Here is a 22,845-nt window from a genome sequence, read left to right as displayed (position 1 = left end):
CGGAGATGTTAGACAGCTCTTGCGTCAAAGCCAGCATTATCCCACATTCTCTGGTGTGTTCCCCCATCCCTGTCCTTATCACAAAAGACTGATCTTTTGCGGAAGCACTTTGGTTGCACAAAAGCTCCAAGTCAGCTTTAATTGCTCAGCCTCAATTTGCTGGTATGTGACTGAATCCCACCCAAAAATAGTGACAGTCTGGAAGTTCCTCAACTCTGCTGTAAAAGACTTTGCTCCTTGTTTTTTGCACACCGGGCTGCTGCTGAAGGCATAAGAGCAGACCAAGCCTATTTGTTTTCTGATCAGTTGGCAACCCTATATGAATGCAAGGTTGATTTATTGGTGGAATGGAAAGAGATTCTGTGGTGGTTACCACATGCAAAGGGGGAGAGGGTTCCTGTGCCTTTAAGAGGGAATTTTAACAGCATGACAAGCTGCACCTCCCATAATACTTTGCTGGTTGCTCCCTTGCTCCTTGCTCCCCTTTGGTGGTCCATGTGTCCCACAATACACATCCTTTCCCAGGCTCTATCAATAAAAGTAATTGCAAAGAAAGAAACATATGTATTCTCCCCAGACCTGCCTTTTGGAACCTTGCTGGTGCTATTGGCCTGTAATTAGTATTTAGAGCAGTGGTTCCCAATTGGTGGTGGTCTGTGGCACCATTCACATAGCAAAAACCCGGGCTTTTTTCAGCTGGAACTCACCAAAACTCAGTTCCGGCACCTCTCAGGTGGGCGCCATCGCCAATAAGAGAATGAGAGAGGTGTTCATGGTGAGTTCCAGCACCTACTTTTCTAGAAAAATAGCACTGGCAAAAACTACCATTAAAAAAAATATTAAGGGGTCCATGGCTTGGCTTCTGAAAAACAGGGGGTCCACAGCACTTAGGACATTGGGAACCACTGATTTAGAGGAATTTGTCCCCAAGCATGATGGGGAAGTTGCAACTGCAGGACCAGACAGCATTTTGCAGTTGCACTGTTGAGCCCCTCACCAACAGGAAGATGATCAATCCAGGATTTCACTGGTGCGAGACTCTGCTTTTCTGCAACTGGGCTGAATCCAAGAATATGGGGAGCTGAAGTGAATCCCCACACCACAGCCTATGCTGGATCAGAGCAAAGGTTTATTTGGTCTGGAGAGAGATGGCTCTGAGCCTGAGGGGGCACTTGGCAAGTGCCCTCTGGTTGGCCCCTGTTTATTTCCTATTTATTATTTACTTATAATATCTATATCCCAAGAGCCTAGGGTGCCATACATGGTTCTTCTCCTCCCCATTTTATCCTCACAGCCATCCTGTGAAGTAGGAGAGGCAAGGCCACCCAGTGAGCTTCATGGCTGGCTATGGATTCGAACCCCAGCCTCAAAGGTCCAACACTCTAACCATTACAGTACACTGCCTGGTTCCCCCCCCCCCCCATATCAGAAGGTTTCCCTGGTGGTGGCAGTGGTCATGGGCAGCAGCCCGGTCATCAACACCAGGTAGCCTGAAGCCACCTGCCATGTTCACTTCTCCCAGTGCTATACTGAGGGCTCCCATTCCTAACAGGAGGAGAGGCATCTCAGGGACCACTGGTAGCTGACCAAATGCCTCTGGGAAGCCCCTCAGGTGGCCATGAATTCAGTATCTGGTCTTGACAGGTAGATTGCCTCTGAACCAGTGGAACAGGAAACCGCTTTAGACAAAGTCAGACCGTTGGTCCATCTACCGTATTTTCCCCTCTATAACACGCAGATTTTTTCTCCTAAAAAGGAAGGGGAAATGTCTGTGCGTGTTATTGAGCGAATGTGTGGTCCCTGGAGCCAAATGGCAAAAAAAAATCAGGCAAAAATCAAATCGCGCGTCTCGGAGAAGGGAAACCTGAAAAGAGGAAGTGGCTGCTTTCCTGCATTCTGCCTCAGGGTCTTACTGCCCACCCTCCTCTGTTTCCTTGCTGTGTTTGCTCAAACGGAACAAAGAGCAGGGAAAGCCCCTCCCCTCCAGGCAAGCAGAGGGGAAAGCAGAGTGTCGTCTCTGTGCTCCGGTGCTGCTGAAAACATGCAGGAGGGAGAGAGAGAGAGAGAGAGAGAGCTGGCTGGCTTGGGTGGGTAGGTGAGGGAAAACTTTTGCCTTCCTTTCCTCCCTCCCGTTATACCCCTCTCCTGCATTCTTAGCCAGCTGCTTCTCTGCACACCCCTCTCGTGCTCCTTGTCCATTCTGTATTTTTCCTTCCTTCCCCACTTAAAATGTGGTTAAAAAGCATGGATCCACATGGATCCTCAGGATCTTTGCATTGGGTCACCCCAAATTCACCATCAGATAACATAGCATGTCCATGGCTACAGCCTGCCCCCCCAAAATCACACACGCACTGTTGCCTGGGGCTGCAATGGTGCAAAAATGTGGTTAAAAAGCATGGATCCACATGGATCCTCAGGATCTTTGCATTGGGTCACCCCAAATTCACCATCAGATCACATAGCATGTCCATGGCTACAGCCTGCCCCCCCCCAAATCACGCACCCACTGTTGCCTGGGGCTGCAATGGTGCAAAAACGTGGTTACAAAACATGGATCCTCAGGATCTTTGCATTGGGTCACCCCAAATTCACCATCAGAGCACATAGCATGTCCATGGCTACAGCCTGCCCCCCCCAAAATCACACACCCACTGTTGCCTGGGGCTGCAATGGTGCAAAAACGTGGTTACAAAGCATGGATCCACAGGGATTCTCAGGATTTTTGCATTGGGTCACCCCAAATTCACCATCAGATCACATGTCTGTGGCCACAGCATGAAGCACAAAAATGATACATCCACTGTTTCATTCAGAATGTTTTTTCCCTTGTTTTCCTCCTCTAAAAACGATGTGCGTGTTATGGTCAGGTGCGTGTTATCGAGCGAAAAATACGGTACCTCAGTACTGTCTACACTGACTGGCTGTGGCTCTCTGCGGACTGAACCTGGGACGTTCTACATGTGATGTGTTCCTTGGAGGCTGGATCTGCTGCCCCTATGGATCCTGCCACCAAAGGGAGTTGCCTCAGCTTGCCTCATGGGAGGGCTGGCCCTGGTTAGGTCAGTTTAGACTCTGGACATCACGGTCTTGGACTCATTAGATAGGAATGTGTCTTTACAATTTCCAACACGTGGAAAGCCAGCCCTGTGGCCTTTGGAGGGCTCATTCTGTGGAGGGGGGGCCATGGACATCTGCCTCAAAGTCTTGCTGTGGTAACACCATTATTCTGAACATAGATTTTTTTCTCTTTACAGTGGTACCTCGGGTTACATGCGCTTCAGGTTACAGACTCCGCTAACCCAGAAATAGTACCTCGGGTTAAGAACTTTGCTTCAGGGTAAGAACAGAAATTGTGCCGTGGCGACAGCGGGAGGCCCCATTAGCTAAAGTGGTACCTCAGGTTAAGAACAGTTTCAGGTTAAGAATGGACCTCCAGAACAAATTAAGTTCTTAACCTGAGGTACCACTGTAATTGTCAGGGCTAAAACCTAACCACAAGCAGGCTCCTCCTCCAGGAGTTTTCTGTAATCTTTTTTTTAAAAGTGCCTAAGACCTAGTCTACACAAGCAGTAGAATTCTGAGGTAAAAGTCTGAGGTGGAGTTGTGGACTGTACGACTTCAGGCTGCAGAGAAAATACCTTTTTGGCTTTTTAGTTTCCCTTGGTTAAAACTCCTGGGATTATTTTATTTTTTTATGTGCCACTACAAACACTTCAGGGACGCAGCCAGCTCTTGCTGTGCTATTTTCTTCAGTGCAGATAGTTTTTGGTAGGGTGGAGTTGAGGAGCTGGAGGGGATGGATTTTTTGATATTTCATCTTAAGGCTCCATCACCACTTCCTGTGGCAGCAAACTGTGTACATTAAGGACACACTGGCCACACACTTAAAGCACTCTGATACCACTTCAGTTATGCCTTGGAGGAAGCTGTGGCTGTTCAAAAGAGTGTCATAGCGAATGTGACCATTGTAAGCAACCCTGCTCACTGGGCATGGAGGAGCCAAGTTCCCTCTCTTCAGCCCCAAATCACAGGGTCCCTGCTCTCAAACACCTACCTCTTATACATTTGTTGTTTAGTTGTTTCGTCATGTCCGACTCTTCGTGACCCCATGGACCAGAGAGTACCTTCAAGAACACTGTCCAACCATCTCGTCCTCTGTCGTCCCCTTCTCCTTGTGCCCTCCATCTTTCCCAACATCAGGGTCTTTTCCAGGGAATCTTCTCTTCTCATGAGTTGGCCAAAGTATTGGAGCCTCAGCTTCATGATCTGTCCTTCCAGGGAGCACTCAGGGCTGATTTCCTTCAGAATGAATCAGTTTGATCTTCTTGCAGTCCATGGGACTCTCAAGAGTCTCCTCCAGCACCTCTTATCCATTACTGTTGCTTAATGTGGATTGCAGACTTCCTGTACCTCCATTACTTCTCTGCTTTCCATATGACATTCTCCCCCCCCCAAGGAATGGCATTCCCACACCTTCACAAATACTCCAAAATCCAGATTGAGGGAGGGGAAAAAGTATGGAGCTAACAGAGAGTTAAAGGAGGTACAGGAAGCTTACGATCCACCTTAAATGGCAGTATGGATGAGCCCCAGGCCTAGTGTTCCTGGTTGGCTTTGGTATTTTAACATGTCTTCATAGAATCAGAATGGTAGAGTTGGAAGGGACCCTGAGGGTCATCTAGTCCAACCCCCTGCAATGCAGGAATCTCAACTTAGTAATACGTATAGAATCATACATATAGAATGGAGTGGTTATCCTGCATTCTGAACTATCTCTTCTCTGGTCCTAGTGAAGCCACTTTTCCTGGCTCTGCCAACATCTGAGAGCCAGGGGGCTTTTATGGGGAGGAGGAAGGGGTGCCATTGCCCGCATGCCAGCCTTAAAACTGGGAGGGAGAGGTTGGCTTTTGGCCAATGTAATGAACAGCTCTTAGCCAGAGCCTGTATTGATCGCTGCTAAGTGCTGGTTGTTCCCTCATTGCTGATTCAGAGGTTGATTCATGCTGGAGCGTCCAATTCAGAGGAGGTGGGGGAAGGAAAACTCCAACGGAGGGGATTATTGGAGCGCCCAGTGATGTTGTCCATTACATTGGCCGGTGAGGAGATTCCCAGCTCAAGTGGAAGCTGGTAAATCACTTGATTCCAGCAGGAAATGCTGAGTTGAAGAGGAGGGCGTTTCCAGGGGTCTCCCTCCTGCAAATTTCACACATGCTGCATGGGGCCTCTACTGCTACGTAGGTGTCCCAATCTGGATACTGGCCATTCCTCTTGTATCAAGACCTAAGCCTCTGGAGCAGATAGGTGTGGACATGATCTGGATTGGGGAGCTACCAAAAGCACCCCCCTGTGCAAAATTTACAGCGGGGGTGGGGGAAGAGGATAATATTGCCAGTTCTGTTTCCCCGTCTCAGGTAATGATTTTTTAATGGCAAATCAATTGACCAAATCAAAATTCAATATGCATCTCCATTCGTTTCCTGCTTTTTCAATTGTTCAATTAGCACCATCCATTGCATTGTTAGGCTTGTGTTACGATGCTCACGGTCCTGCTGCATGATGGATTTTGTAGTCTTGAAGCATCAATAACAGCTTTTTATCACACCTGCCTAGATCATCCAGTGCTACACTGTGATGTTAAAGTTGCACAAGAATGATTCAGCAGTTATGCATTTTTGGGGAGGGTTGGGAGTTGCCATCTGTGCCTTTAACATTAACCCATCATGTAAAAATTAAGCACGGGAAACTTTCTCCACTATCAGTTAACGTCTGAGCCAGGAAAATTTCACTGGTTCAATTCACATGTGTCAAGTTGCACAGCAGATCTCTGAGAATGAAAGGCAACCCCTCTAGCATTTATCTGATGCAAAAGATGGCAGTGCTGCAGGATTTGAGAGTGGCTGGGGTGGGGTGCAGGGGAAATCTCATGGTTTGTAGGTAGAAATTTAGACAGCCGTGTCTTTGTTTAGTAGACAGAATTTGAGTGATCCAGGTTAGGTGAAAGGGCAACAGCAAGAAGTAAGTACCAGAGGGGACAAAGTGGAACCTTTTTTTTTACCAGCTCAGCCTAAAATGCTGTCCCCCCTGAAGCCTTGATCTCCATGCCAGGAGAAGCCTCACCTGTGGAATTTACGCCTGCCATGTAGCTACTAAGAGTCTTGAAAAGCATAAAGTGGCAGTGCTCCCGATGATTTGAGGTTTCTTGGGGGAGAATTGTGGGCTGATCAAAAGGAGGCAACTTTACAAGGAAGGCTGGTTCAACGAAGCAGCCCTGGCCTTCTGCCTGTGTTACAAGGAGGCATGTTCTCAGACTTTGGTGAGAAGGCAACTTTGCTGCAGCATAACAGGCAGAAACCAACAGGAAATGTTTTCCTTAGTGAGCAGCTTTACCTGTTGAATTCTGTTTGTCATGCAGCTATCTAAAGGCAACAGGAGCCAGGCATACACCAGTCTTCTCTAAGCTACTGCTCTCCAGCTATTTCAGACCACAGATCCCATCAGCCCCAGCGAGGGCACAAGCTGCAGCTGATGGAGGGCAGCAGGTTGGGGCTGCTACACTTTACCTGCATCACACAGCATAGAGGAAGCTGCTTGCTACTGAGTCAGATCACTGGTTTGTCCATCTAGTTTAGTGTTGTCCACTCTGACTGGCAGCAGCTCTCTAGAGTCTCACTTGGGAAGTCTTTCCAATCACTAGCTACCCAATCCTTTCAGCTGGAGATAAAGCAGGAATCGAACCTTGCACCTTCTGCAACTGCAGAGCATGTCCTCGACCACCAGCACGTGGGAATTGAAACAAGGCCCAACGTGAGAATCAAGCCTGACACACAAATTCCAGATATTGGCCGTACCATTTGCAGGGCGGGGCAGAGAGGTAGACACAGACACACTTTGGAACTCCCTAACTCAAGAAGGTGGACTGGCTACCTCCTAGTGTCCATCTGCCAGCAGCTGAAGACTTTTGGGAACTGGCAGCTTTTAATGAAAGAGCTGGTGCGGTGCTATTTTTATTGTAATTATATATCTATATAGATACACATACGCACACATTTTTAATTCTATCAATGTTTAATTGTTTTTAAAATCACCCCCCCATGTTTTCAGCTGTTCTTATTCTTACAGTGGGCACTCGGGTTGTGAACGTGATCCATGCGGGATGCACGTTCACAACCCACAGTGTTCGCAACATGCATTGGCACGTCTGTGCACATGCGGGTTGTGATTCGGCACTTCTGCGCATGCGCAAAGCGCGATTTAGCACTTATGCGCATATGCGACCGCTGAAACCCGGAAGTAACCCATTCTGGGTTTCGGCAGGTGCGTAACCCAAAAAACCACAACCTGAAGCGGCTGTAACCTGAGGTATTTATCAGCTGCCATGAGTCCCTGTCAGGGAAGAAGGTGGGGTATAAGTACAGTATAATACTACAGTATTACTTCAGGTTAAGTACTTAATTGGTTCTGGAGGTCTGTTCTTAACATGAAACTGTTCTTAAGCTGAAGCACCACTTTAGCTAATGGGGCCTCCCGCTGCTGCCGCACGATTTCTGTTCTCATCCTGAAGCAAGGTTCTTAACCCGAGGTACTATTTCTCGGTTAGCGGAGTCTGCAACCTGAAGCGTATGTAACCTGAAGCGTATGTAACCCGAGGTACCACTGTACTACTAATAATAAATGCATATCATACAAATTTTAAAAAGCAATCTTGAAATTGAGCATTTCATTCATATGTGTGTGTGTGTGTGTGTTTCATATATACATATATGAGAAAGTGAAAATCTGGACACAAACGTTGTTGAGCTTTTTTCTTCTTTTTGCCAAAGTTGTTGAGCTACTTTTAAGGAAATCCGCCCAAATCTACACTTCTGACATGGGATGCGAAGCACAAGGGCGATTTCCCCGAATCCGCTGTGCGTCCGGAATATTCCGGAAGCATGGCAGCCCACGGATATGAATAGTAAAAGCTCACGTGTATGCTAGCAATACAGCATTTCAATGTAAAGCGCAATGGAACTCCGCCTTACCAACGCGCTGCGCCCCTGAACAGATCCCGGCGGCCAAGTGGGAAGGGACCCCATCTCGCGCCAAGCGGGTCTCCGAGGGGTCCCCCCAGCCCGCGTGGAAGGAGCCGGACTCCTCCCTCGGCGCCCCGTTTCCAGGAGGGAAAGCTGTGGGGTGGAGACGCGGCGTCGGCTCCGGCTCCGTGGCTGGCCAGCCCGGCCAGGGAAGGCGGAAGGCGGCGCCCGGAGAGGCCGCCCGGACAGCAGCGCGCGCGCTCACTCGCACCCACGGGTGCCCGCCCTGTGCCACCCCCATCGCCCCCTCCTCTGTGGGGAGCGGGAGGAGGGGATCTGCAAAAGTACCCAAGCCCCAGGCCCATGGCTGGTACGCAGGGGCTGGAGGATCTGCAGGGTCAGAAGAAGGGGGCCAGGTGGACTTTGGGCATCACCCCGTTTCAGCAGAGGCATCGGGTTCCTTGGGCGGACCAAGAAGAAAGCTTTCTCTGGCCTACACATAGCACTTTAAGCTGCGTCACGCGCAGTGCGGGATTTACTTATAAGCTAAACAAGCTATAGATTAGGGCCCCACTCTCTTGCCCCCTCCCAATATACTACTTCTTAATTGTATTTCACTATTAATATACTTCTTAATTGTCTTTCAGTTCAACAATTACTTTGATAAAATACATATTTTGTTATGTGCAAATGGCTTTAGATACCTATTAGGTCCATAAATTACAATACAGTGATACCTTGGGTTAAGTACTTAATTTGTTCCGGAGGTCCGTTCTTAACCTGAAACTGTTCTTAACCTGAAGCACCACTTTAGCTAATGGGGCCTCCTGCTGCTGCTGCGCCGCCGGAGCATGATATCTGTTCTTATCCTGAAGCAAAGTTCTTAACCTGAAGCACTTTTTCTGGGTTAGTGGAGTCTGTAACCTGAAGCGTATGTAACCCGAGGTACCACTGTACAGCGGTACCTCTGTGAACAGGATCCGTTCCGGAGGCCCGTTCGCAACATGAAAAGAGCACAACCCGCAGCAGTGCGTCTGCGCACATGCAGGTTGCCATTCGCCGCTTCTGCACATGTGCATGATGTCATTTTGCACTTCTGCGCATATGTGAGCAGCGAAACCCAGAAGTAACCCTTTCCGGTACTTCTGGGTCGCCGCAGGATGTAACCTGAAAGAACGTAACATGAAGCAAACGTAACATGAGGTATGACTGTATAGCATATATTCAACACAAAAAACAGCAACTATTTGTTGTTGACTAAGGACAGCTAGCAAAAAAACGAAGATCATGGCCACTGGTCCCATCACCTCCTGGCAAATAGAAGGAGAAGAAATGGAGGCAGTGAGAAATTTTACTTTCTTGGGTTCCATGATCACTGCAGATGGTGACAGCAGCCACGAAATTAAGAGACGCCTGCTTCTTGGGAGGAAAGCAATGACCAACCTAGACAGCATCTTAAAAAGTAGAGACATCACCTTGCCAACAAAGGTCCGTATAGTTAAAGCCATGGTTTTCCCAGTAGTGATGTATGGAAGTGAGAGCTGGACCATAAAGAAGGCTGATCGTCGAAGAATTGATGCTTTTGAATTATGGTGCTGGAGGAGACTCTTGAGAGTCCCATGGACTGCAAGAAGATCAAACCTATCCATTCTTAAGGAAATCAGCCCTGAGTGCTCACTGGAAGGACAGATCGTGAAGCTGAGGCTCCAATACTTTGGCCACCTCATGAGAAGAGAAGACTCCCTGGAAAAGACCCTGATGTTGGGAAAGATGGAGGGCACAAGGAGAAGGGGACGACAGAGGACGAGATGGTTGGATAGTGTCTTCGAAGCTACAAACATGAGTCTGACTAAACTGCGGGAGGCAGTGGAAGACAGAAGTGCCTGGCGTGCTCTGGTCCATGGGGTCACGAAGAGTCGGACACGACTAAACGACTAAACAACAACAACAACAAGGACAGCTGGACATATAAAGGGCCCCATTACCTGCAGTAGCTTAGGGCCTCATCAAATCTAAATCCGGCCCTGGTCAGGCGAAGTAGCAGCGGGGAGAGGGAGCGCGCGTCCTCATGGGAGGGGGAAGAAGTCCCCTGTCTGCTCCTAGGAAACCAATACAGAACGACAAACCCCTGTGTTGCAAACTTAAGACAACAAACAATACAAGCAACACGTAGACCAGTATACTAGATAGCACCGAAATTCTAATTGCATAATATACATGATTGTATACATAATATACAAAAACACAATATGCACTTGTAAATTCTCTAATATATTTGAAATCAATTGAACACATGTCTGCTTCTAGGAAACCTGCAGCTCATGGGAAAAGGGCTCTCTGTGCAAAGCAAAGCGGTTCCCCCACCAGCCGCACGAAGCGGTGCAGCAGTCCAAGAAAAGTTTTCCTACTTAATGCCGCCAGTGGTATAATAAACTGGCCCTCAGAGTAGTGGGGATCTGAGACACGCTGTATTTCAGAATGCTCCCTAAAAACACTACAGTGGTACCTCCGGTTACAGACGCTTCAGGTTACAGACTCCGCTCGTCCCAGACCCAGAAATAGTACCTCGGGTTAAGAACTTTGCTTCAGGATAAGAACAAAAATCGTGCTCTGGCGGCGCGGGGGCAGCCAGAGGCCCCATTAGCTAAAGTGGTGCTTCAGGTTAAGAACAGTTTCAGGTTAAGAACAGACCTCGAGAATGAATTAAGTTCTTAACCCGAGGTACCACTGTATATATAAGCGACAAACCTCCCATAGTTTAATACATTCTGTTGGCCATTTGGCCTCCGGCCTTTTGGAAGAAACCAAGACATTCCCACATGAATCAAAGGAAAAGTGAGCTTGAATCTTTATTGTACCTTTCTTCTGCTGCACATGCACAGGGGTCTTCTTTTTTCATTTAGCTTCTGTTTGCAAAAATCACCAATGGATTACTTATGTGCCACCTATTATATTGTGGCGTGTGTGCCATAGTTATGGCCATATCTCGCATGGGCCAAATGCAGTGCTGACTGGTGGGGCCTTGGAGATCTTAGGAGCCCAGCGGTAGGTGCAGCCAGAGCTTCTAGGCCCAACTGAAGCAAGTTATTGCCTGTACTTTTCTTCATTTCATTTCTTTCTTATCTCACTTGCCCACACATACACACACACCTATGATGTATACCTTGGTTTTCTAACAGCTTAGTTCTCAAATGTTTTGGCTCCCAAACACAGCAAACCCAGAAGTGAGTGTTCCAGTTTGTGAACTATTTTTGGAAGCCAAACGTCTGACGGGGCTTCTGCGGCTTCCAGTTGGCTGCAGGAAGCTCCAATCAGAAGCCGCGCTTTGGTTTTCGAACGTTTTGGAAGTCGAACGGACTTTCAGAATGGATTCTGTTTGACTTCCAAGGTACAACTGTATAGGCCGGCCCTATGATGAGGCAGAGTGAGGCAGCTGCCTATTTATCTACTTGCACTTGACGTGCTTTCGAACTGCTAGGTTGGCAGGAGCTGGGACTGAGCAATGGGAGCTCACCCTGTCGCAGGGATTCGAACCGCTGACTTTCTGATTGGCAAGTCCTAGACTCTGTGGTTTAACCCACAGCACCACCCGCGTCCCAAACTTATATATATACTAACAGGTTTATCCCATAAGGGAAATGACCTGGGGGTCTGCTTGGCTGTCAGCCAGCAGTTCATTCCAGGAAGTTCGCAGGACGAAAAGAAGATGGAAAAGAGAGAGACTGGCAGCCTTCCTTGGCCTTTTCCCAGGTCTGGAAAGGTCACGCCCCCCCACTAGTCACATGCAAGGAAGGATGCTCCAGGCCAGGAGGAACAGGAAGTTTGCCTGGCTGGACCAACGTCCCCAGCATGACTGCTCTAGCAAAACAGGTAATGTTGTACTTGACTGCTCCCAATGGATTACATTCCACATCTTTCACCTTGGGCAGCAAAATGTTTTGCCTTCAACTCAGGATAGCATTCCATGCATCTGAGGAACATAAGAAGAGCCCTGTTGGATCCGGCCTAGACCCCAGCTAGCCCAGCCCGCTGTTTTCACAGGGGTCAAACTGATGCTCATAGGAAGTCCACAAGCAGACCCTGAGCACAGCAACAGCAGTTCCCACCAAGTGGTACCCAGAGACATACTGCCTCCAGCAGCAGAGACAGTACACAAGCATTGTGGCTACTAGCTACTGAAAACCTTATCCTTCATGAATTTGCCTAATCCTCTTTTAAATCCACTATATATTGTGGTAGCAAGTTCCTTAGTTTAACTATGTGCTGTGGAAATAAGTACTTTTTGTCTCTGTCCTGAATCTTCCAACATTCAGCTTCATTAAAGGTAAAGGGACCCCTGACCATTAGGTCCAGTCGTGACCGACTCTGGGGTTGCAGCGCTCATCTCGCTTTAGTGGCCGAGGGAGCTGGCGTACAGCTTCCGGGTCATGTGGCCAGCATGACTAAGCCGCTTCTGGCAAACCAGAGCAGCGCACAGAAACGCCATTTTCATTGGACGTCCCCAAATTCTGATAATATCATGAGAGATGGAGAAAAGCTTTTCGCTATGCAGTTTCTCCACACTTGGTATAATTTTATAGATCTCTTTCATACCCCCTCTAATTCGCCTTTTCGCTAAACTAACCCTCGCCCCCAAATGTTGTAACCTTTCCTCATAGGTGGATTGCTCTGCCCCCTTGATCATTTTGGTTGCCCTTGCATTTTTGTGAACTTTTGTGAACTTTTCCCAGCTCTAAAATACCCTTTTTGGGGGTGAAGTGACCAACACTTACTGATTCAGGCTAGTGACCCATCTGACTCTTCTCACAGTGGCCAACAAGACACCTGCAGGGAGGCTACAAGCCAGTGCCTTCTCTTGAATTGTGATTCCCACTAACTGGTATTCAGAGACTTCCTGCCTTCAACTGTGGAGGCAGAACATGGACACAGTGGACTGTAGTTCACCCAAGATTTTGCTGTAATCAATTCGTTAGTCTTAAAGGTGCCACAAGACTGTTGGTTGTTTTTCCTACAAAAGACTAATACAGCTACTCTTCTGGAAATGTCTTACAATGATTGAAGTCCCCGGTTCAATTCCTACTGCAATTCTGACCTAACCTAAAAAACTTAAAATAACATTTAGCGTGCTTTTGACATATGATTCATATGTTGTTACTATATTTGGTGATTTATCTGACTTTTATTTTCAAGTTGTTTAGCTTGTTCGCTGCTCATAGAACTCTGGTTTGGGGGTGATTTGTGCAATAACTAAATAAAATATTGATGGAGCGCTGTCTCTTAAGTATACCCATCTGTGCATCAAATTCTGCTGAGAAAATCCTTCCCTCTTCTCACACCCCCTCTCCCAATACCTTTGCTTTTAAAATCGGACCTCCACCTCGTTTCTGAGGTTGGCAGTGTGGTTCTTTGTCCTTGCCTCCATCCTATATTTCTGCTGATCTGTCCAGCATCATCCAGCACCCACCTTCTTCTTGTCTTCCTCCAGCCAATTCACATTTTAGCTCTCTGCTGAAGGAAACCAAATGAGCCATTATCTTTGCCTTTGGATATATATGCCCTCACTGGCATGGTCCAGAAAGGGTTCTCTCAGGTAAAGAAGGAAGTGGAATGACTCAGTCCACAGGAGCTTTCCCTGGCAATGACACAACCGGGGTGACGGAGGCAACCAGTGAAGCCGAACGTAGGAAGGTTCGGGGCAGGCAAAAGGAAGTACAGTGGTACCTCGGGTTAAGAACTTAATTCGTTCTGGAGGTCCATTCTTAACCTGAAACAGTTCTTAACCTGAGGTACCACTAGCTAATGGGGCCTCTCGCTGCCGCTGCGCCGCTGCAGCACAATTTCTGTTCTCATCCTGAAGCAAAGTTCTTAACCCGAGGTACTATTTCTGGGTTAGCGGAGTCTATAACCTGAAGCGTCTGTAACCTGAAGTGTCTGTAACCCAAGGTACCACTGTACTAATTCACATAAAAAGGTAAAGGGACCCCTGACCATTAGGTCCAGTCGTGGCCGACTCTGGGGTTGCGGTGCTCATCTCGCTTTATTGGCTGAGGGAGCAGGCATACAGCTTCCGGGTCATGTGGACAGCATGACTAAGCTGCTTCTGGCGAACCAGAGCAGCACACGGAAACGCCGTTTACCTTCCTGCTGGAGCAGTACCTATTTATTTACTTGCACTTTGACGTGCTTTCGAACTGCTAGGTTGGCAGGAGCTGGGACTGAGCAACGGGAGCTCACCCCGTCGCGGGGATTCGAACCGCCGACCTTCTGATCGGCAAGTCCTAGGATCTGTGGTTTAACCCACAGCACCACCCGCGTCCCTACTACTTCACATAGCACATAGTTAAACTGTGGAACTCCCTCCCACAATAAGTAGTGATGGGCACCAACATGGCTGATTTTCCAAAAGGATTAGAGAAATTCATGGCTATTGTTGTTGTTGTTGTTGTTGTTGTTGTTGTTATACTTGCATGCCGCCCATCTGACTGGGTTGCCAGTCAACGGCAACTACCCATTATGGCTATGGTCTTCCTCTGCTGCATGCCTCTGAAAACCAGTTAGTGGGACTCACAGATGGGGAGCATGTTCTTCCACTTATGTCCTGCTTGTGGCCTTACCAGAAGCATTTGGTTGGCCACTTTGGAAAAAAGGACGCCGGTTAATGTGGACCTTTGGCTTGATCCAGTAGGGCTCTTATTATGTTCTGAAAGTATGTATTTTCTGCTTTGCCCCCATCGAAGGAACAAGCACCTTACCAGGAAAAATATGGTAGCCCCACTACCAGGGGTGGGTTGTGGGTGTAAGGCTGGCGTGGGGATTCTTGCTAGTGATTGAGAGCCCAGAGAGCCGCCGGGGGGAGGGGGCGTTAATTAGTTCATCTGTAACCTTCTCAGGGAAGGGACTTTTCTCATTTCCCACCCCACCTTGATGTTGGTGTACATAAATGGTGGTATATTATCAATTGATTGTTTTTTGTGAGTAGTCGTCTGCCAGAAGGCACTCAGTCAGAGAAACGCACATCAATTAAGAACATAAAGCCAATAATATAGCAAAACTTAAAAATCACCCCCACACCACAATAGCCACCAAACCAGTGGGCAAATAAACAAGACAAGGTCGTTCCTCTCGGCATTAGTTATTGTTAATTCAGGTTGTTTATTAATTCCAGTTGAGAAAAGGCATGACCTCAGGCCGCTAAGCAGAAGCATAGGACAACACTTCTAGACTCTCCCCGCGAATGTACCAGTTCAAATGGCAGAGAATAAGTTGCATGTTCTGGGTGCTCTCACATGGCAATAAAAACTCACTGCACGTAAAAAACAAAAACGAAATGTAGAGTCCCAGAGGGTGAAGTTCTGCCTAGCCCATGGGTAGGCAACCTTAGGCCCGGGGGCTGGATCTGGCCCAATCACCTTCTAAATCCCGCCCACAGATGGTCCGGAATCAGCGTGTTTTTACATGAGTAGAATGTGTCCTTTTACAGTGGTACCTCGGGTTACAGACACTTCAGGTTACAGATGCTTCAGGTTACAGACTCCGCTAACCCAGAAATAGTACCTCAGGTTAAGAACTTTGCTTCAGGATGAGAACAGAAATCTCACAGTGGCAGCAGGAGGCCCCAGTAGCTAAAGTGGTACCTCAGGATAAGAACAGTTTCAGGTTAAGATCGGACCTCCAGAACGAATTAAGTTCTTAACCCGAGGTACCACTGTATTTAAAATGCATCTCTGGGTTATTTGTGGGGCAAAGGAATTTGTTCATTCCCCCCCCCCCGCAAAAAAATATAGTCCAGCCCCCACCAAGGTCTGAGGGACAGTGGACTGGCCCCCTGCTGGAAAAGTTTGCTGACCCCTGGCTACCCTTTCTCCCTAGCATCTTATTTTTCAATGAGCAGGGTGGGGATTTTGGGGAGGTGATAAGGAATATGGAATTAAGTACTTAAGCCGAGGTACCACTGTATAGGATATATTCTGAGCATATGCAAAGGGTTTTCTCCCCACTCCACTGTATTCTTCCTTTTGGAAAACTTGCAGCAGCTTATGGGGTGTGGGGAAATTCATGGGAAATATGTCTTCCAATGCACCCCTATCAGCCACAATAGCCTAACCCCCACCCCCCACCTCAAGAAGTGTTTCTGTCCTGGGGAGGCACCCAGGGAGGCCTGATCCAGAAGGTGGCACTGCCTGCCAGCCGCCTACTCCCTAAAGTTGTGGGGCAGGCATTACAAGCGCTGCAGTGTTTTCTTGGGGATACAGCCACGGGGCAACTCGGAAGGGAGGAGGATAGAGGGCTCTGCCTCTCCTTGGCTCTGCTCCACCTACTGGGGGGGGGGGTTCCAGTGAGTTACCACTTTTCCCGGCTGAATCTAGAGGTCCCGGGCCCTAGGGAAGTCAGATTAGCCTCAACCAGAGGCAGGGCCTTTTCAACACTGGCTCCGGCCTGGTGGAACGCTCTGTCTCATGAGACCAGGGCCCTGCAGGATCTGATTCTTTCCGCAGGGCCTGTAAGACAGAGTTGTTCTGCCTGGCCTTTGGCTTGGAATCAATTTGATTCCCTCCCCCTTTTTCTTTTTCCGTTTCTCCTTCTGTGATGGAACTCCATTTAGGGACTTCCCTGGCTTTTTTCTGGCCCATGTTTAGACCAGTCTGGATAGTTAGCCTTGGTGAAGATGACGTTTTTATCCCCAAAAAAGTTTTTGATTTGAGTTTTCACTGAAAGGAGGCTGCATTTTAAATGTTTTGATGTTGTATTTTAATCTTGTTTTTTAAGTTGTATTTCCATCAATTGTTTTATATCGGGTGTTAGCCGCCCTGAGCCCGGTCTTGGCTGGGGAGGGCGGGGTATAAATAAAATTATTATTATTATTATTATTATTATTATTATTATTATTATTATTATTATTATTATTATAGATCCATTCTAGGGGCGGCCTTTTCTATTAGGATGGGACGCCGCCGCTCTGCAGGAGAAGGGAGCTGGGCTCTGTACCGCAGGGCAGCGGTACTCACGGCTTCCACAGGAGGCGCTCCCGGGACGATCCCGGGAGGCTGCTCCTAAAGCGAGAAGCCGTGCAGAAAAGGACGCAGGAGGGGCCGGCAGGTGGGGCTGGGTGGGGGGTGGCCCAAGGGGCGGCTTGGCGCTGCTCCTTACGAGGAGCTGACCCCCTCCCCACGGCGTGCGGATGACACCCCCTCCCTCCTCCGCCCCAATTCGGAGTGGCACCAAATTTGAAATTCCTGCCGAGGCTCCTAAAGGCGACGCGCGGCGGGAGCGCGATCAAAAGTCGCCTGGGCTGCGCACGGGGAAATCCCGGCTGCCCGGGCGCGCCGAGCGGAGAGCTGGACGTTGTCTGGCGAGGCGAGGGGCGCAGAGGCAGCCAGGGCTGGAGGAGGAGGCGGAGAAGGGCGCCGCCTGGGTCCCTCCGTCGCTGCCTCGCGCCTTGGAGAGGCCGCCTCCTCTCCTTCGCCCCTCAAGTCTCCAAGACCCCAAGTTAGTTCTCCTGCGGTTCTTTTTTTGCGCTCTCCTTCTTTCCTCCGCCCTCCCCGCGCCCCCTTTTCTCCATTCGTCTTCCGCATCTCCATCTCCCCTTTCTGCACGTTTCCAGGCAGCTCTGGCTGTGGATCTGCTTTTCCTTGCTCCGATTCGCCCACCCAAGTCTCTCTCGATCCTCCTGGCCGGGGTTTCTCGCGTCCTCTCCGCTTCTCCGGCCATTCCGTTCCTCCGAGCTGTTCCTTGGCCCGCCCAGCGACTACCAGGCTGCAGCCTTGAATGTCTTCGTGATCCTGCTGAGATCTCTCCATCTCCATCCTTTCTGCATCCTCCTGCCCGTTGCGATTCTCTCCCGCCCAGCCCCCTTTCCTCGCCTTCCTCTCTGCGTTCTCCAGTTGAACTTCTGCCTGTCTGCCTACTTCGACCTGCCTGCCCGCCGGTCCACCCATTTCCTCTCCTCCTGCCCAGCCATCCTCCCGCCGCCGCCGCCCCCCAGCCCGCTTCCCAGGCTGCGTCTCCCGTCCCCTCCTTCGCCTCCGTCTGCTGCTGGTCCCCAGTCGGTCGGTGCGCTCGCTGCCTGGGGTGCGCGCCTCCGCCGCCTGCGATGCAGCCACTCGCCGCTGCCAACCGCTCGCTCGTGCCCCCTCCCTGCCGAATGCAGCTCGCACACACACACGCGCACACCCTCACTCACACGCACACACACACGCGGCGCCGGGAGGGAGGGAGGCAGCGCGGCACAGTCAGACGGGCGAGCCAAGGGGAGCGATGAGGATCGGCGCCGTCGGGGGCAACGGGAGCCCTCTCGCCCACGCACGGGGGGCAGCCCGGCACCCCACAGTCGGACACCCCTGGCCCCGCACCGGGGTTTGCGGACGCTCCGCCGCTGCCTGCTACCGGGACAGAGCCAGCAACCCAGGGGGTAAGAGGATGGAGATCAGCGACCCGCGGCACGTCGCCCCACGGATGTGACCCTCTACCCTCCTTGCCCCATGGGTTCCCACCCCCCTCCCCACGGGGACACCTCTTTCCCCCGAATGTGGCCCCTTCCCGCCACAGATTTGCCCTTCCCCACCCCTTGATTGCCTCCTTCTCCCCATTTCTCCCCCCTCCCTCCCCCCTCCACGCCCTGTGCTAGAGATTTGCCTGCCCCTTCCTTAAATTCCATCCCACGCTCCCCAAATCTTGGGGAAGGGGGGGTTGTTCTTTTTTTAAAATTTCACGTTGTTTACTCCTGTCTACAAAGCAATGTAGATTCACTACCACCCTCGCCAAACCAAATTGAAGAGAAAAGGGTTTGAGGGTCGGAGATTTCAGGAGACAAAGGGTTAATGGGATAGTTTGTTCGGACCCTGAACCCCTTCCTCTCCACCCTCTTTCTCTGGGGCTGCCTGCTTGCTCACAGGGAGAGCCCCTGCTCACGCTCCAGGCACCCTTGCAGCTTGCTTTGCCAAACTCCTTGTTGTGTTGCCAAATTCCTGCTCTGCCAAACTCCTTCTTGACAAAACCTTTGCTCTCTTCTTTGACACAGTATTATTAACTGCTCTCATACTCTCTTCCTTAAATGTCCCTTTAAACTCCTTTCCCAATATGAAACTAGCCCTGGCTCCAGCCACTCAACCTCCAACTCAAATCAGCTTAGAACTGGAGGGAGATTACTTAGAAGTAGCTGATCTCAAGTAACCACCCTGCTCTTAGATCCCATTCACAGGAATCCTGGACCCCATCATCCTGCCCAGTCTGTGGATCCCCATTTCTTGCCCCCAAACAGAGGAGGGGTTCTGGGTGTCATGTTGCTCATCCCCTAACAGCTACTGTGATGGATATTTTACATAAAACCTTTCTTGTTTTCAGCTTTTGAAACTTGGCTAGTTTATAACTTCAGAACTGCCGCATTCAGTCCAAAAATTGCAGCCTTGCACACTATTATTTCTCTCGCATAGTTTTACTTCTCTCTCTCTTCCCTGTCTCTCTTTTTTCCATTATCACAGCACTGTGTAATCTACCCCTGTGACCATATCAACTGAGACCCCTTCTCTGACTCTGCTCCCACACCAGGAATACTTTCTCTCTTCCTATACATTCTCTCTCCTGCCAGGAAGAAAGAATTAGTGGAGCAGCAGCAGCAGCAGAGGAATACAGCACTCGTACATTGCAGATTTTCAGAGGGGAGTTTCTGCTGTTGTTCACAATGCACAGAGCCACATGGGCTGAACATCAGAGAGACCGTGGACAGCATGAACACACTTACCTGCATTGCCTTCCTTTGACCTCTGCCCACAACTCCTAAAGTTATCAGCACTAACAGTAAGGAGGTATCTTGCCTGGAAAAAACCCTGGATGCTGTTTGAGTGGGAGGCGTCTAGGTCCATGGGGCTTGCTAACATTCATTGAAAAGACCTTGGCTATTACTGTGCTGGGGAGAATAACATCCTTCGTTCTTGGGTAGACCTGGATTTTGATGTCTGAGACAAGAACTAGACTGGATGACTATGCCTCTGTTGGGACCCTCTGCTCCATTGATTCTTGGCGATAATTGAGCAAAGAAACATTTTCAAGAAGGCTTTCAGAGAACGCCTCTTTATCAAAAGCTTTTCCTGGGACGATACTTAGAGCACAGTTGAGTTTGGATGGTGAGACATTTTAGCAAAGGTTCTGTTGCCTACTAACTGTGTGCAACATGGCTGCAGGGGTGGCAACATGGCTGCCCTTTGCCCGGGCAGCAGCTGTGGGCTGGCTCCCACTGGCCAAGAAGCCCATGCCCAAGCCTCCTGCTGACAAGAAACGCCGCAGCGATGAGATCTTGGTAGTCAACGTCAGCGGGAAACGCTTCCAGACTTGGAAGAACACCTTGGACCGTTATCCGGATACCCTGCTGGGCAGCTCAGAGAAGGAATTCTTCTTTGATGAAGACAGCAAGGAGTACTTCTTTGACCGCGACCCAGAGATGTTCCGCCATATCCTCAACTTCTACCGCACTGGCAGACTCCATTACCCCCGCCAGGAGTGCATACAGGCCTTCGATGAAGAGCTGTCATTCTACGGCATCATCCCAGAGCTCATCGGCGACTGCTGCCTGGAGGAATATCGCGACCGCAAGAAGGAGAATGCCGAGCGCCTCGCTGAGGATGAAGAAGCAGAGATGACCAATGACACTGGCCTGCCACCGGACAGCACCTTTCGCCAGCGGCTCTGGAGAGCGTTCGAGAACCCCCACACCAGCACCATGGCTTTGGTCTTCTATTATGTGACTGGGTTCTTCATTGCCGTGTCAGTCATTGCCAATGTGGTGGAGACCATCCCATGCCGGCCCTCTCCTGGGAGGAAGAAGAACTTGCCCTGTGGAGATCGGTTCCCCAAGGCTTTCTTCTGCATGGACACAGCTTGCGTCCTCATCTTCACCTTTGAGTATCTCATGCGCCTCTTTGCCGCCCCAAGCCGATTCAAGTTCATGAAGAGCGTGATGAGCATCATCGACGTGGTGGCCATCATGCCCTATTACATTGGGCTGGTGATGCCAGAAAACGAGAATGTCAGCGGGGCCTTCGTGACGCTGAGGGTGTTCCGCGTCTTCCGTATCTTCAAGTTCTCGCGCCACTCGCAAGGGCTGCGGATCCTGGGATACACCCTCAAGAGCTGTGCCTCTGAGCTGGGCTTTCTGCTCTTTTCACTCACCATGGCCATCATAATCTTTGCCACCGTTATGTTCTATGCTGAGAAGGGCACTGCGTCCACCAACTTCACCAGCATCCCTGCTGCCTTCTGGTACACCATCGTCACCATGACCACACTTGGGTGAGTTGCGCACATCCTTGACATAATCCCCAAAGGTTTGGCCTCAGTCCCCCACCAACACTACATTCTTCCTCTGCCCTCCTGGAAACCTCATTTCCAGAATCCCCACGTGGACCTCTTGATGGCTGTGCCACCCACTAGCACCCTTGCTTTGTTCCAAAGCCCCTCTGACCCAGACTGGTCCCAGACAATGGGACTTGAGGGCTTTCCCTTAGAGGTATGTTAGCTCAATGAGACAAGTGAATCCATTGGTGCACTAAAGTCACTTTAGACTCTTGGCCTTATGGAAAAGCCCCTCTTGAGATGGTGCATTACTTACCTTACCTCGACATGTGGTAAACCAGCCTTGCTGCATTCAGCGGCCCTCCTGCTCATTCTGCTGAGTGGAGCCCTGGACCTCTGCCCTGAAGTCCTGCTCTGGTGGCACCAGCATAGACGGCATCTCCCTTGTTCCAAGTTGGAAATAAGTTCCAAGTGCTTAGGAGGTGGATAAGCATGGAGACCATACACAAGCCTATGCTGGGAAAGCAGGGTTCTGTTCAGCTGGGAGTGGGCCATCTCTCTTTCCTTTAATGTTTTGACATTAAAGTCAAGCATTCTGTGAACTGGGTCTGCCTAGCTTTCTCTCAGCCACCAAAACACCAGAAAACCGGTCCAGATTTCTGACAGTCCCCAAGTAGGGAAAAGAACATGGCCCCTCACACCTGAATGGTCCAGGTAGCTGTGTGGCACTGTCTTGCAAGGAGCCCTTCAAAAAGTGTTGTGCAATTTGGGGAGGTGCCCAGAAGGGAACCAGCAAGGGGTGGGGTGGTCTGCTGCTACCAAGGAAGCAGGAGCAGCGAAGAGAAATATGGGTGGGGGTGGGAAGAAGAGTCAGATTGCGGGAAAGGGCTGGGAATGCAGGGACTAGGGAGCGTTTTCCAAGGAAAGAGAAGCACTTTTGCGTCTACTATGGGTGAGAACTTTATCATGCCCCTCCCAAAATAACATTTCCTTCAATGCAATGCTCATAACCTCCCTTTCCCCTACGGTTTTCTGGCATGCTTGGACTGCAAGCAGTTGCTGTGCTGTTTTGTAGCCCTGGTATTCCCTGTTCAGATTTCACTCTGGAATCCTGAATTTGGATGTATTCATTTTAGCATGGTTCCCTTCCTGCGGAAAAATCAAATACTGATTTGGGTGTTTGTAGTTGTGTGTGTGGTGCATGTCTGATCCCCAGAAACTGGTACAGTATTGGAATTCTGGCATTTCAGAATGTTGGCCGCCTCCAGGGATTTGCTTTCCTGGGCCAATTGACTGCCTCACTTTTTGTCTGGACTCTGCTGGATATCTTCCATGACATCAGAACAAGAGTAGAAAATCTGGTGTCTCATCAGATTTCTACATAATGTTTCACTTTCCAGTTTATTTCAGGGCTCTGTTGGGGCTGCATTACCCTCCTCCCCGAGGCTACCATAAGATAGTATGAGGACTATTAATATCGTGCCATCAGTGTACCTTCAGTAAAAGACAAGTCCCTGCCCCAAAGAGTTTAGAGAGCCCGAAGGGG

General features: G+C 49.7%; 2 protein-coding genes across 3 annotated transcripts in view; both read left to right on the top strand.

Moving 5' to 3' along the window:
• Positions 1–22,845, top strand: part of GRIPAP1 (GRIP1 associated protein 1) — a 241,335-nt gene that overhangs the window by 84,498 nt on the left and 133,992 nt on the right. The window lies entirely within an intron of this gene.
• The window catches only part of KCND1 (potassium voltage-gated channel subfamily D member 1), a 73,628-nt gene continuing 68,192 nt past the window's right edge, over positions 17,410–22,845 (top strand). Inside the window, exons 1-2 of one of the 2 annotated variants that reach the window (XM_083593385.1) lie at positions 17,410–17,501; positions 19,493–21,296. In XM_083593385.1, the coding sequence (XP_083449511.1) occupies positions 20,182–21,296 (1,115 nt within the window). In that variant the 5' untranslated portion in view covers positions 17,410–17,501; positions 19,493–20,181. Of the gene's footprint in view, positions 17,502–18,210; positions 18,424–19,492; positions 21,297–22,845 lie in introns of those variants that run through there. The other variant, XM_083593384.1, reaches the window with a different exon arrangement.

This window comes from Podarcis filfolensis (genome assembly GCF_964270895.1).
Source record: "Podarcis filfolensis genome assembly, chromosome: 17".
Lineage (NCBI taxonomy): Eukaryota > Metazoa > Chordata > Lepidosauria > Squamata > Lacertidae > Podarcis > Podarcis filfolensis.
This window is presented reverse-complemented; position numbering and strand designations above follow the sequence as displayed.